Raw genomic sequence first — 13,549 nt, 5'->3', positions numbered from 1 at the left:
TCTGAGGGACGTGCTGCTGCAAACGGGAGGACCATCCCTTTAACTTAAATGATGTGGATGATTCTTACAGGAAGTGATGAATGAAGTCGAGCAGAAAACGACCTGCGCTGAACCCGCCGCTGTCCTCCTTTTAACCAAAGCCCCATAGAGGGAATGTAGATCTGACGAGCATGCGGTATATGATTTATGGGTCGTAAAATCTTATAAATACAAACCTATTTATTATCTCCGCTCGCCACTCGGGGCTGCCGCCCTGTTTAACAGCCACCTGGAGCTTCACTCTGAAACAATGCTCAGTGGAGAGAGTCAGTTCAAGATGCCGCATCATCAAAAATACTGTAACGTTACACCGTTATCATAGAGGTTGTATGTTTTTTTTTTTTTTTTTTCTGCCCCATCTGAATAGCAAAGATAAGGTGCATTCCGCGGCAGGCTTTAAAACAAACCGCAGCGTCATATAAGATATTTGTCACGGCTGTAAAGATGAAAGAACGACTGCGACAGCCCTCACTGCTGCTGCATCACTCAACAAATGGTGAACATGGAGCACACACAGATAGAATGGGGTGGGGGGTAATATACACCGAACTGTTTTGTAATTTTGAAGATGCTCGTCGCCCCAAGCTACTCTCACTAATGCCTTTTGTACAGTGAGTCGGGAGGTGAAAAAAAACTTCATTGTAAAAGGATGAAATGTGTGATTCAAAATAGCACCGGAAATAAACCATTTCTGGTGCTATTAATATTGGTTCATCCCATCAGTCCCACTGTTTTATTGTTACTTTTATCTCATGTGTTTTTGCTCTACACCCTATTTTTTTTATATTTATTCCTGGTGTAATTTTTCTGCTACAGTGTGCCAGTTCATTCTGTTAAGTATTCAGTTTAGTGCGCAAGTTCAGTTTTGTTCTAGAGGAACTGATGTAATGTAACCCGTTGTTGTTGTTGGACAGAAGTAAAGCTTTAAACATGAACCTTCGTCACTGGATTCAATGAATTAACATGGTAGCAGAGGATGGTGGCTGGAAATTACAAAACTCCGCCGCAGTTTGACGAGAAGAAGTCTTACGAGAGCTGGAAAAATGAGGTTGAAGTTTGGAGGCTGGTGACGGACCTGGAGGAGAAGAAGCAGGCCTTGGCGGTTGCTTTATCGCAGACGGGAAGAGCGAGGGATAGTGCGCTAGAAATCGCCGCAGCGGATTTGAACGTCGATGGAGGAATGTTTATACTTCTCACAAAATTGGACTCTGTTTTTTTGAAAGAGGAAAAGGATCAGCTGTAATTGACACAGCTTGCACTAGGAGAAAAATGGCTTGACCATTACATGAGTGGACTAACACAACGTGAGTTATTGAAAATGGAGGACACAAAGAGTGCAAGAGCATTCAAGTTTGGTGATGGCAGACTTGTTCATTCTACAAAGAAAGTAAAAATCCCAGCCATGACAGGACAGACTTGATGTCAAATTGAAACAGAAGTAGTTCCAGTAAATATCCCATTGCTTTTAAGCAAAACGTCACTGAAAAGAGCAGGTGCCGTTTTAGACATTGGAAATGACAAAGCCACAATGTTTAAACAACCAGTGGAACTTGAACTAACTTCTTCAGGACACTATTGTGTGAACATTATAGATGAGAGTAACACAGAAGAACATGAGCTCCAGAATGAGGATGACATTCTCACTGTGACAGAAAACAAAAGAAAAACAGAAAGTTCTGTTTAAACTACACAAGCAATTTGGACATGCCTCTGTTGACAGACTGAAACAACTACTGGCCTGCTCAGGTAATGCTGATGCTGAATGCACCATAATCCTTCAGGACAATGTACAAAACTGTGAGACATGCATTAGATATAGCAAGCCAAAGCCAAAGCCAGCAGTGGGTTTGCCCATCAACCTACAATGAAACTGTAGCTGTGGACTTGCATGAGCTAGAGCCGGGAGTGTGGTATCTTCATGCAATTGACCACTTCACACGCTTCAGTGCAGCCACAGTGCAGTCACCACCAAGAAACCCAGGGAGATTGTAAAGCACTTTATACATTGCTGGATAAGTGTTCATGGTCCTCCAAGCAGACTGTTCAGTGACAATATATATATATATGAGGGACATGGCTGAAAGCTTCAACATTGAAGTAAAAACAACAGCAGCTTACAGCCCATGGAGCAATGGGCTTTTGGAAAGGCATAATCAAACCCTCACTGAAATCCTGTTGAAAGTGAAGAGGGACAATGGATGTGACTGGAGGATGACCCTCGACTGGGCACTGATGGCAAAGAACTCCATGCACAACGTGCATGGCTACAGTCCCTCCTAGCTGGTATTTGTACAGAACCCAAATCTGCCTTCAGTTCTCACTAATAAGCCGCCAGCTCTGGAAGGTACTAATAATATGAGTACTTGGATAGCCCAGCATATCACAACATTACATACTGCAAGAAGAGCGTTTACAGAAGCCGAGTGCTCTGAAAGGATCCAAAGAGCCCTCCGTAAACAACTCCGGCCCATTGATGACCGATACGAAACAGGAGACTAGTCTAAAGTCTACTTCAAACGGGTGGATTGTACAGAGTGGAAAGGTCCAGGTGTGGTCATCGGCCAAGATGGTGTGGTGATATTTGTGAGGCATGGAGGCACTTACGTTCGCTAACATCACTCCAGGCTTCGAAAAGTAGATACACAAGCAGTGCTGGGAGAAAGGGAAATTCAGCTGAAAGCGACTGAACATCCTACCACATTACCAAAACCTGACTTTAATACCACATTAACAGAACCTGGCTATAATGAGAATAACTATGACACTGAAAACGAAAGTGAGGAGGAGAGACCTACAAATTATGAGGATAACAGCAAACCCTCTCACACACCAAGACAGCCAAAAGGAGGTAGTCATGTTCAATCTGACGCATCACAGAACAACTCAACCACAACCTGTGAAGACCTAAGTCTGAAAACTGGTAAGGTAGTCACATATACAGATAGTGGGATTGGCCAAACACACACTGGAAAAATCCTCATCAGGGCAGGAAAAGCCACTGGAACATACAAATACTGGTATAATTTGGAGTACATTGAGCCTGAGGAAATTATTGGCACTACCAGTGCTGTTGATTTAGGACGAGTACACAATCTTCAAGTGGTCCCACCTGAGCATGTTGAATTATGTGCTAGCCATCCTGAAGAAGACATTGTGAATGATGATGCCTTCATGTCTGCCAAACACAATGAACTCAGCAACTGGAAAAATAATGACGTGTTTGAAGAGGTAAACGATGAAGGCCAGAAATGCATCTCTACGAGGTGGGTGTGCACACTCAAGGAGACACCTGATGATGTTGCACCGAAAGCTAGATTAGTTGCAAGAGGCTTTGAAGAAAGGAACACCCAGAAGCTCCCAAAAGACTCGCCTATATGTGCCTCAGAGTCTCTAAAAATGATTATGGCAGTGATATGTCAAAAATGGCAGCTTAACTCTATCGACATTAAAGCAGCCTTTGACCCGAAATGTCTATATTCGTCCCCCCCAAGAAGCTCAGAGAAAAGGAATTCTATGGAAGTTAAAAAGGTGTGTTTATGGCCTAGCAGATGCTTCTCTGTATTGGCACAACAGAGTGAAAGACACCATGCAGCAACTGGGAGCTACTGTGTCACAAGTTGATCCAGCAGTGTTCTACTGGCTAGATGACTCCTGCAACGTGATGGGACTCCTTGCTTGTCACGTGGATGACTTCATCTGGGGAGGTTCAAAAACATTCTCCACAACAGTCATTCCTCACTTAAAAGTTGCTTTTCAAGTTGGACGTGAAGAGCACAACACCTTCAGCTACATTGGAATGGAAGTTCACTCTTTGGAGGATGAGATACAAGTGCAACAAAGGATTTACATCAAGAATCTCCAACCCATTCCTGTGGATCTCAACAGAGCCACATAGCGAGAGGCTCCTCTAACAGACACTGAAACTGACATGTTAAAGTCAAAGATTGGCCAAATATTGTGGGTAGCAAGGCAGAGTAGACTCGACATAATGTGCGACACATCTATCCTATCATCAAGTACAAAGCATGCTACTGTTCAGACTCTACACTGTGCAAACAAACTTGTTAGGAAACTGAAATCAGAAGAGGTGACTTTGAGGTTTCAGCACTTGGGAAAAGACAGCTCTCTGAAGCTTGTGGTGTTCAGTGATTCCTCGATGGGAAACCTTCCAGACGGAGGCACTCAAGGCGGACACCTGGTCATGCTTATGGGATAGAATGGACAGTTTTCACCTATATGCTGGCGTTCAAAGAGGATCAGGAGAGTTGTCCGAAGCACCTTAGCAGGAGAGACTTTGGCACTTGCAGATGACATTGACAGTGCAGTCTTTTTAGCTACACTCTACTCCGAACTGACCACAGGTAATTGCACACGGAACAATTTGCCCATTGTCTGTGCAACGGACAATTACTCTCTTCTTGATGCGGTCAAGTCCACCAAAAGCGTGACTGAAAAGAGACTCCGCCTCGAAATCAGCAGCATCAAGGAGCTCGTCCACTCTGGGACCATCCAGCAGATTATGTGGTGAGCGTCCAAGGAACAGCTCGCTGACTGCTTGACTAAGAAGGGGACATCTGCACTCGTTCTGCTGAGGGCTCTCAGCGAAGGTGTCTGGCAACTTAAAGGCTAAACGACCTAATCACAAAAAGCCTACCCTCAAACTCTATTCATTAAAGTTGATAGTTGAAACCTATGTTTATCTTTTTAACGTTTTAGAAAAACAAATGTTTTTTTATCACTATGTTTTTCTTTAAAGAGGAAGGGGGAGTTTGTTGAGTATTCAGTTTAGTGTGCATGCGCAAGTTCAGTTTTGTTCTAGAGGAACTGATGTAATGTAACCCGTTGTTGTTGTTGTTGGACAGAAGTAAAGCTTTAAACATGAACCTTCGTCACTGGATTCAATGAATTAACACATTCATGTTGTGGCTCGTGCACTCTCCTGTTTCTGTCCCCTGTTTGCTTCAGAAACTGGCGGTGTTGAAGGATAGTTTCCGTCTGGACTCGGGCTCCCAGCAGGAGCTGTGGGGCAGCAGTCCCTCGCTCGCCAACTCCGAGCTGTGCATCCCCCGGCTTTACTCCGACGCCGGCTCGCAGACCGACATCCCCGCTGAGGTGAGTCCTGGGCGGAAAAACTGTTTCGCTCTTCATCACCACGGAGAGAAGGATAGGAAAGAGCCACAGAGGAGCCGCAAGTCTGGGCTTTGGTCTGGACTGCAGCAGTCGGCACATCATTCAACATAGTCAGACAAGTTTAAAAAACAAAACAGCAATAACATCAAAAAGTCTCCCAGCTGTTAGCTGTAATCTTCAGGCACCTTTTCCTGAGCTGACAGATCAACACTCTGTCGACCTTTGAAAAGACAGGCTGGATATCGAACCTAAAAAATGTCTTTCTTAGTGCAATGCAAGAGGATTTTAAAACTGAACAATCTCCAGTCGTGAAGTTTTATTGTTTAGGACGTAGAAATGATTAATTCGTAGCATGCTTGATTACCCCTCCCACCCGGGTGCACCTGCGATCATCATTCTACGTGACATTTGGTCATGTCGTCGCTACAGTGGAGAAAAGCGCTGACCAACTGCACGATCCCAAGCCCCCTAATGGTCGACCTTTGCGTTATTCCTCCGTTATTAATGTATAATTTTATATGCAGGATGACTTGTGATGGTTTTACTATGTTGTTTTGCTTCTTAACTAAAGGATCTGAGCACTGGTTCGTGAATTGACGTGTTGATGTTCTGTTTCTGTTCAGTTCATGACGAGCACCAACAAGCTGGCAGAGAAGGTTCGCCTGAGTCTGAAGTACGAGGAGACCAAGAGGAGGTACATGACTGAGTTTGGATGGAGAGACGTGTGTGTGGAGTCGTGTGTTTGACCTGTTTACTGTACTGTACTGTTTAAGTGCCTTTTGTAATGGAAATGTTATGATTTATTAGTAATTTACTTCAGCAAAATTTCTGAGTACTTCTTCCACCTCTGCAAGTTACAGTCAGTTGTTGATCAAACTGACAGCAGTCTGAATCTCCTTCTCTCTTTGTTTGCTCCTCTCCCTTCTTCCCCCCTTCCTTTTCCCCTCGCGCTCCCAGGATCGCCACCATCGAGGTGCAGATCGCCAAACTGGACAGCGAGGCGTGGCCGGGGCTGCTGGACCCGGAGCGAGACCGGCTGATCCTCATTAACGAGAAGGAGGAGCTGCTGAAGGAGCTGCAGTACGTCAGCCCCCGCCAGCGGCTGCAGCCCAACGACGCCCAGAAGCTGGAGTCCGAGAAGAAACGTCTAGAGAGAGACCTGCAGGCCGCCAGGGACAACCAGAGCAAGGCTCTGACTGAGAGGTGGGGGGGACAGGAGGAGAGGGGGGTTCTCTGGGGGGCCAGCATACTAAAGTGGTTAATTAAGCAGAAAATACATACATGAAAACATAGACACTAACTAACTAATAAAAAAGAACCACGAACAGCTGGACCAGTTCCTCTGTTTATATACTCTCACAAGATGGAGAAGGTCAGAGCAGGTGATGACAGCGGTGTGACGTCTGTGTAACTGGGTTCATTATTGTCTCATCTTCTGATGAAACGGCTGACCTTCTACATCTGTTTGATGATTATTAAGAGTATGAGATGAGCATGACAGCGAGCACAATGCGCAGCCTCTCTTCCTCCTTCTACTCTCCTTGTTTCCTCTCCTCTCCCATCCTATCCTCTTCATTCCTTGTTTCCTCTCCTCGTCTCCATTCCCTTCTCTCCTCTCATCTCCTCCCCTCTGCTTGTCTCCTCTCCTTTCTTTTCCTTGTTTCCTATCCCATCCTGTCCTCTTCATTCCTTGTTTCTTCTCACCTTCTCCTCCCTTCCATTCTCTTCTCTCATCTCCTCGTTTCCTCTCCTCTTCTTTTATTTTCTCCTGTCCTCTTCTCCCATCTCCTCACCTTTTCTCCTCTCTTCTCCTTGTATCCTCTCCTTACTTCCTCTCATCTCCTTTCTTCTCCTTGTCTTTTCAACTCTCCTCTACCCGCATCTCCTCTTTTCTCCTGCTGGTCTCCTCACCTCTCTCTTTTCCTTGTCTCCACTCTTGTCCTCTCCTCTCCTTGTTTACTATTCTCTTTCCTACTGCCATCTCTCTTTGTTTCCTATCCTTGTCTCCTCTCTTCTCTGTACATACTTTTACACCTCCATCTTCTCTCTATTCCGGCCCTCCTAAATCTTTTCTTCCACACTTTCTCTTTTCTGAAATAGCAGTAGGCAGCAAACCAGACTCGTCAAAATCCTGCATGTCTCTTCATCCGCTCTCACCCCACTCTCAGTCCACTCTCTCTCCCGCCTCCCCTCTAACAGGACGCTTGTTATTCAGCGTTCAGGTCGGACTCTACCTGAGCTCAGTCTCTCTTTGTCGCCCGTCTCCTGTTTCTGTAACATGAGAGGCTGCAGAGCCCGGTCACAAAAAGTACCTCTTGTAGTCTGCCCCCGAGGAGCAGACGCCCCCCCTACACACACACACACACACACACACACACACACACTCAAAACATGGATCATAGTAACGGTCGTTAATGGACGGGTTTAACACAATTTGTTTACAAATATATTTTCTTGGTAATTTCAGACTGCGACTTCACTGCAAAAGGAACAAGCTGGTCAGAGAGCTGGAGGAGATGGTTCGACTGGCCTCATCACTACACACCCAACTCAAAAGGTTTGTCTCATTTCTGCTGTTAATAGCTCAAAAGATAATTCTTAATATTTCATTTGGCTTAAGTTGCATTTGCACAGTCATTTATTTCATCGATCTTTTCTTTAGTCCGACATATTTCTCCCAAGGTCGTTGACCATCAGATGACTCACTGAAAAAAACCCAATCATCATGTTTTTTAGGTTCAAAGCAGGCAGTCAAAGAGAGCGGAGCTTTGAAGTGAAGGGGAGGAAGAGAGATAAGCTGCGATTGAAGTATTTAACCTTTTAATTACCAAACATTTGCTGAAGATGGAAGGCGTTTTGTTCGTCTTCTCCGATTTCGGTCATGATCGCGCAACAAATCTAATTCTCCAGCCCAGATACATTATACCCAGATACGCATTCCATTCTTACGACATGACACAAGACTGTTGTAAGAGCTGTACAATATGTGTAATATTCACGTTCAATATTCAGCAGCACTGGATTTTTTAGCTTGAGCTAAATCTGAGAGCTTGACAGTTGGTCTCCTCCTCTGGTTTCTGTTCTCGTCTCACGGCTCCTTCATCCTCTCCATCCTCCTTGTCTGATGGACATCAAAAGTGTCCCCCGGTGGACAGGACTTCTTCTGTCTGCGCTAATGAGCCTCCCTGCTTTAATTAGAGAGCCGCTAAGGCAGAGATGGGAGGAAAAGGGAATGAGAGGAGTGTGGAGGACAGAGAGAGCGGAGCAAGAAAACACTTTCCTCTTGAAATGAGTCCCTCAAGTCCAATATTTTAGGTATATTTTGGGTCTTAGATTTGGTTTGACGCTTTCAAATTGGCAATGAACATCTCGCCTGCTGGGCCGGGAGATGTGGGGAAAAAGATGACCCAAAAATGACTGCGTTTATATCACACAATTCATACGGGAATGTTATTGAATGTGCTTTGCAGAATACATAAAAAATACTCAATGAATGACAGAAATACTGTTTTGAAATTGTTGTGATTTGTTTCTCCTGAGGAGCTTTTCAGCTGCGCTCGTGACACGTTGCAGGACTTTTTTCAGGAGAAATTATGTTTCTCAAACAATGAAAAGGAAAAGAGAAAAGAGGAGAGTGAACAGACAGGGAAGGATCGAGGAGACGTACAGAGGGGTAGAAAAGGAAAGTAAGAAATGGAGAGTGTGAAAGACTGACGTGTGCCTGCAGTGTTGCGTGTGGCTTTTTTATTTTTTAATATTAATTTGTCTTCCCTCTTCTTGCTGAAAACTCAGTCACTTTCTCTTCTCTACATCAGCTGTCTCCTCATGAACCTCCTCTGTTCAGTTAACTCCCTGTGAAATAATCCAATACGCCATTAATTACAGCCATAATAGTAAGTTAGTTTTATTATTTCACGTTAATCTTCCAAAGCAACTTGCAAGGACAGCAGCAGAAACAAAGTGGTTACAAATTACATTTTAAGTTGAGTCATCACAGATTCTCCAGAATAGTAAAGTAAACTAGTAAGTTCATTACCTTACACTTAAACAAGCTAAAACAGATTTTTGGCTATGACAGGGGATCTGCATGTCTGCTAGCTCCAATATCTAAGAGGCTGGTTTTCAATCACAAGTTCATACTTTGGCCAGTAGTGTACGTGGAAGATGTTTACAAATGTTGAATATAACTCGGTGAACCCTGCAGAAACCTCGGCCTTTTCAGTGTAGGGCAAGTTATTATTATCATTTGACAACTGTGAAGTTTCCAATTTTGGGATTATTTTTGAAAAGCGTTTCCATTCTAAACATGTTGGATTTTTGAAAAACAGAAGTCAACGCGCATCCTCAGCCAAATGTATGAATCCATCTGCTTCCCAGAAACACAATTCTGCACTTGAAGTCACAGTTTTTTTTCTTTCTGCCACCTTCTGACCAACTGACTCGAATAACACCTTGTAACATGACTTGATACATGACTAGACGTCTGCGACCGTAACTCGTCCTCTCTCCTCCAGCCTGTCAGCCAGCACTCTGTCCTGTTCGTCCGGCAGCAGTCGAGGCTCTCTCACGTCCAGTCGCGGCTCGCTGGCCACCACCTCCAGCCTGGGTTCCACCTCCTCCCTCAGCTTCACCGACATCTACCTGGAGCAGCCGGAGCTGGCCGACCCGGACTTCCAGAACAAGCTAGACAGCCTCCTGCAGGAGGGCGGCCAGGGAGGCTACCGCCCCTCCAGCTCCATCACCACCATACACGAACACGAAGTGGTGACGGGCTCCGGGGAGCTTGAGGGACCAGCAGGCGGGGCGGGAAGAGACATGTTGTGTCCCGCTGGAGATGGAGCAGGAGCAGGAGGAGGAGGAGGCGGAGGTGTCGGAGTGGAGTCGGGGTCCTCCAGGATCCAGGCGCTCAAACTGTCAGAAACCCCTCGCTCCATGAGCTCCCTCTCTCCTCGGTCGTCTCTCTCCTCGCTGTCTCCGCCGTGCTCGCCGCTCGTCACAGACACTAGTTTCCTGCCCGGAGAGACGGCGTTCACGGGCCAGACGGGGTCCGGCGGGCTAAGCCTGGACCTGGAGCTCCACAGCCGGCTAGCAGAGCTGGAGCTCAGCCTGGACTCTCAGGAGCAGCAGCGGCAGGAGGAGCACGAGGGTCCCAGTACGCTCGAGGGGAAGCGGAACCACGACGACGGCGCGCTTGGCGATGAGGTCAAAGGTAAACGGGAAGCTTTTGTTCTTTGGTTCTTCTTCATTCAAAATGTGTGCTGCCGAAATGCCAGCTCATTGAGTAGAATAACAGAAAGAAAACACAAACTGTGGACACCAAGTGGGAAGCATACTATTCTATGACATACCGTTTTTATGCTGCAGCATTAGGAGTTACCGTTATTGGAACAAAGGACCATGAAAAAGTCCACAAGTACACAAAAGTTTGTTGATAGGCTGAAGTGTTTTTTTTCAAGTTGGAAAGTCTTCCAAAGAACTACAGCATAATTAATAAATACAATGTGAAGGGTCATAAAACCTGTGAGGGACTCTGAGGCTCTTATCCTCGAAGCAATCATGTCACGACGTCTCCACAGCAATAAAAAATATGTTTGAATAATAACTTTGCATAATAACTAGCAGGGCAGCAGGATAACAACTCAAATGATGATCGCAGTTAATAGCATGAGGATGATAATCGTGATGAATTGTCAGCAATTAGAGGAGCGCCAATGAGAGAGAGAGGGAGGGAGAGGGAGCGAGACTGACTGACTGCGGCAGATATGCTGGTGATGTAACAGCTTTATCTCTGCAACACAAGAGTGTCGTAGAAAACACTCCAACTTTATTGGAAAACGGGATACTAGGAATCATCCTTCTCCTCCTCACTGTGTGTGTGTGTGTGTGTGTGTGTGTGTGTGTGTGTGTGTGTGTGTGTGTGTGTGTGTGTGTGTGTGTGTGTGTTGAGAAATGTTATACTATGTGTGAAACCTGATTGCTGGTGGGAGCAATGAAGAGAGGAGAACTGAGGGGGGGTGTTGGATTACAGCCACTGGGTCACCTGTGTATTCGTGTGCTACATTTATTATTCTGTGCAGTTGTGTTTCTTTTTTATATATTTTTTTATTATATGTATGTGTATATATATATATATATATATATATATGTGTGTATATATATATATATATATATATATATATATATATATATATATATATATATATATATATATATATATATATATATATATATATATATATATATGGATGGATGGATGGATGGATGGATGGATAGATAGATATAACTTGTGTTTGCCCCAGATTTTTTTTTTTGCAATAATCCAAAATAAATGTAATAATAATAACATTTTTGTTGATGCTAACTTGGCCGACAAAAACAAGTCATCCCTGCAGCTATTGTCTCGAAGATGTGTGAAGAGAAGAAGTGACGGTAGTTTAAGGACCTTAATTTCCCCTGTTTTTGTTTGTATATTTTATTTGTTGTTTTGTTTTCTACTCCATTTGCTCTTTTTGGGTATTTGTTTGGTTTTGTATTCATTGCTTTTATTGTATGGTCCTTTTTGTTTACCGGTATTTAAGTTATGTCTATGCTTTGTTTCTCTGCAGAGCACTTTATAAACTTTGTTTTTAAAGGTGCTATGCTAAGTTATTATTATTATTATTATTATTTTTATTATTAGGAATTTCCTCCATGGGCCGTGTGCCACAGCAACTAGACTGAATGAAAGCTGAATGATCGTAAGGCTCAATTGAAGTTTGATCCGGGCTTTGAGCCCCGGTGCAGCAGCTCAACGTGACTACTTGCTGCTGCAGCCGCAGGTGAAAGGTGGACGTGGTGTCCGGTTCCCTTTTCACTCTCCATCTCTGCTGCTGGAGCTAAACATGGTGCCGGGCTTTATTCATCAGACTTGGATCGGGTCAACAGCAGCACTGCCTCAGTGAGACTAAAACATTAAAAAAACATGATACACAAACAAAGTAAACATTACTGAATTGTTGACAGAGGGTTTTAATAGTATCACTGATTCAACAGGTACTCTGCTGAAGTGCTGAGGCGTTCTACTCTTGGATCGACCTCCGTCGACCTTCCTCTGTCGTTATACTATTATGTGCTCCTTGGATATTAATTTGTGGGAGTTTTATCCAGTCCACAGACTCACTAGCATGTATTTTGAGCAGATTAATATAATATGAGAGGAGTTTACATTTCTGATGAAATATAGAGATGCTTCTCACCGCTGCAATGGGAAATTTTCAAAATCTGTTTAAAAAAAGTCACCCCAAGGAAGTACAATTACCATTTCAGGCCAAGTTAACATGCTGTTTGTGTTACTAACTGGCTCAAAGCTCGGGGCGGATTATGAGGCGATGGGCCCTTGGGCACAGACGCGCAAAAGACTCTGCCGCCTCTCCTACACAGGAGCAAGACACACACGAGTTGTTTAACTCATGGTTTGGTTTCGCTCTGTAGTTGTTTTCTTATTTTTTGTGTCTCTTTGTAGTTACATTTCTTAGGTGAAGGCCAGGGGGGCCCTGACCTTTTGGGCCCTGAGCTTGTGGTCGGTTAGCCTGTACAGTATTGACAAACTAACTAAAATAAACCAATGTTCAGGGTCCATATAGGCAGAAATAGCTCATTATAGTGTAGTAATTAATTATTTTCCGCCCTGATGAATACAATGATGAATACGACATGAACATTTCACTTTTCTCCTTTCGCTCTGTTTGTGTGTGTGTATGTGTGTGTGTGTGTGTGTGTGTGTGTGTGTGTGTGTGTGTGTGTGTGTGTGTGTGCGCGTGCGCGCGCGCGCAAAATAAAAGAAACTAAACTATATGAATTTATTCTGACAATAATGGAGCTCTGTGGAAGCTCAGAGGAATAGGAATCAGCGTGGTCTGGATACACAGAATACATGTTAGAGGATCAATCCATCGTTTTCTTTTTCATTTCTTGACAATACGTCTATGAATATAATATTGAACGTCACCAGACTTATTAAAGCTGTTAAACAGAATTCCAAGAAAGAAAAAAATCTTTTTGTGATGTCTGCGATATCCTCACCGTGTTTTCCTTCTCCTGTTGTCTTTAGACTCGGCTCCCCAGCTGCGAGGGACAGGGGCGGGGCCAAAGAAGATGGGCGTAACCTCAGCGGTGTCTGACGAGTCGGTGGCCGGTGATAGTGGTGTGTACGAGCCTTCGGAGCGCAGGTGCGGAGACCCTTTTATCTAAAATACATTTTGTAAGGGGAACATGGTGACCTTTGACCAGCCCTGGACATTGATATTTGAACTAGAGACATTTATTTTCCTTTTTATATATATTTAAAGAAATATTTCTAATCCTTATTTTTCACACAAGCCTTAAGCACAATACTAGAAGT

The 13,549-nt window shown here is 44.2% G+C and overlaps 1 protein-coding gene across 1 annotated transcript in view; it reads left to right on the top strand.

Moving 5' to 3' along the window:
- wwc1 (WW and C2 domain containing 1) overlaps window positions 1-13,549 on the top strand; it is a gene marked incomplete at its 5' end in the record, with an annotated part of 45,498 nt that overhangs the window by 22,881 nt on the left and 9,068 nt on the right. Inside the window, 6 exons of the mRNA XM_079238035.1 lie at window positions 5,005-5,151; window positions 5,793-5,863; window positions 6,127-6,372; window positions 7,637-7,726; window positions 9,684-10,378; window positions 13,259-13,376. Coding sequence (XP_079094161.1) covers window positions 5,005-5,151; window positions 5,793-5,863; window positions 6,127-6,372; window positions 7,637-7,726; window positions 9,684-10,378; window positions 13,259-13,376 — 1,367 coding nt within the window. The remainder of the gene's footprint in view (window positions 1-5,004; window positions 5,152-5,792; window positions 5,864-6,126; window positions 6,373-7,636; window positions 7,727-9,683; window positions 10,379-13,258; window positions 13,377-13,549) is intronic.

The sequence above is a fragment of the Taurulus bubalis genome (assembly GCF_910589615.1).
Source record: "Taurulus bubalis genome assembly, chromosome: 2".
In the NCBI taxonomy this organism is placed as follows: domain Eukaryota; kingdom Metazoa; phylum Chordata; class Actinopteri; order Perciformes; family Cottidae; genus Taurulus; species Taurulus bubalis.
Note: the sequence above shows the minus strand (reverse complement) of the source record. Positions and strands in the feature narration are given on the sequence as shown.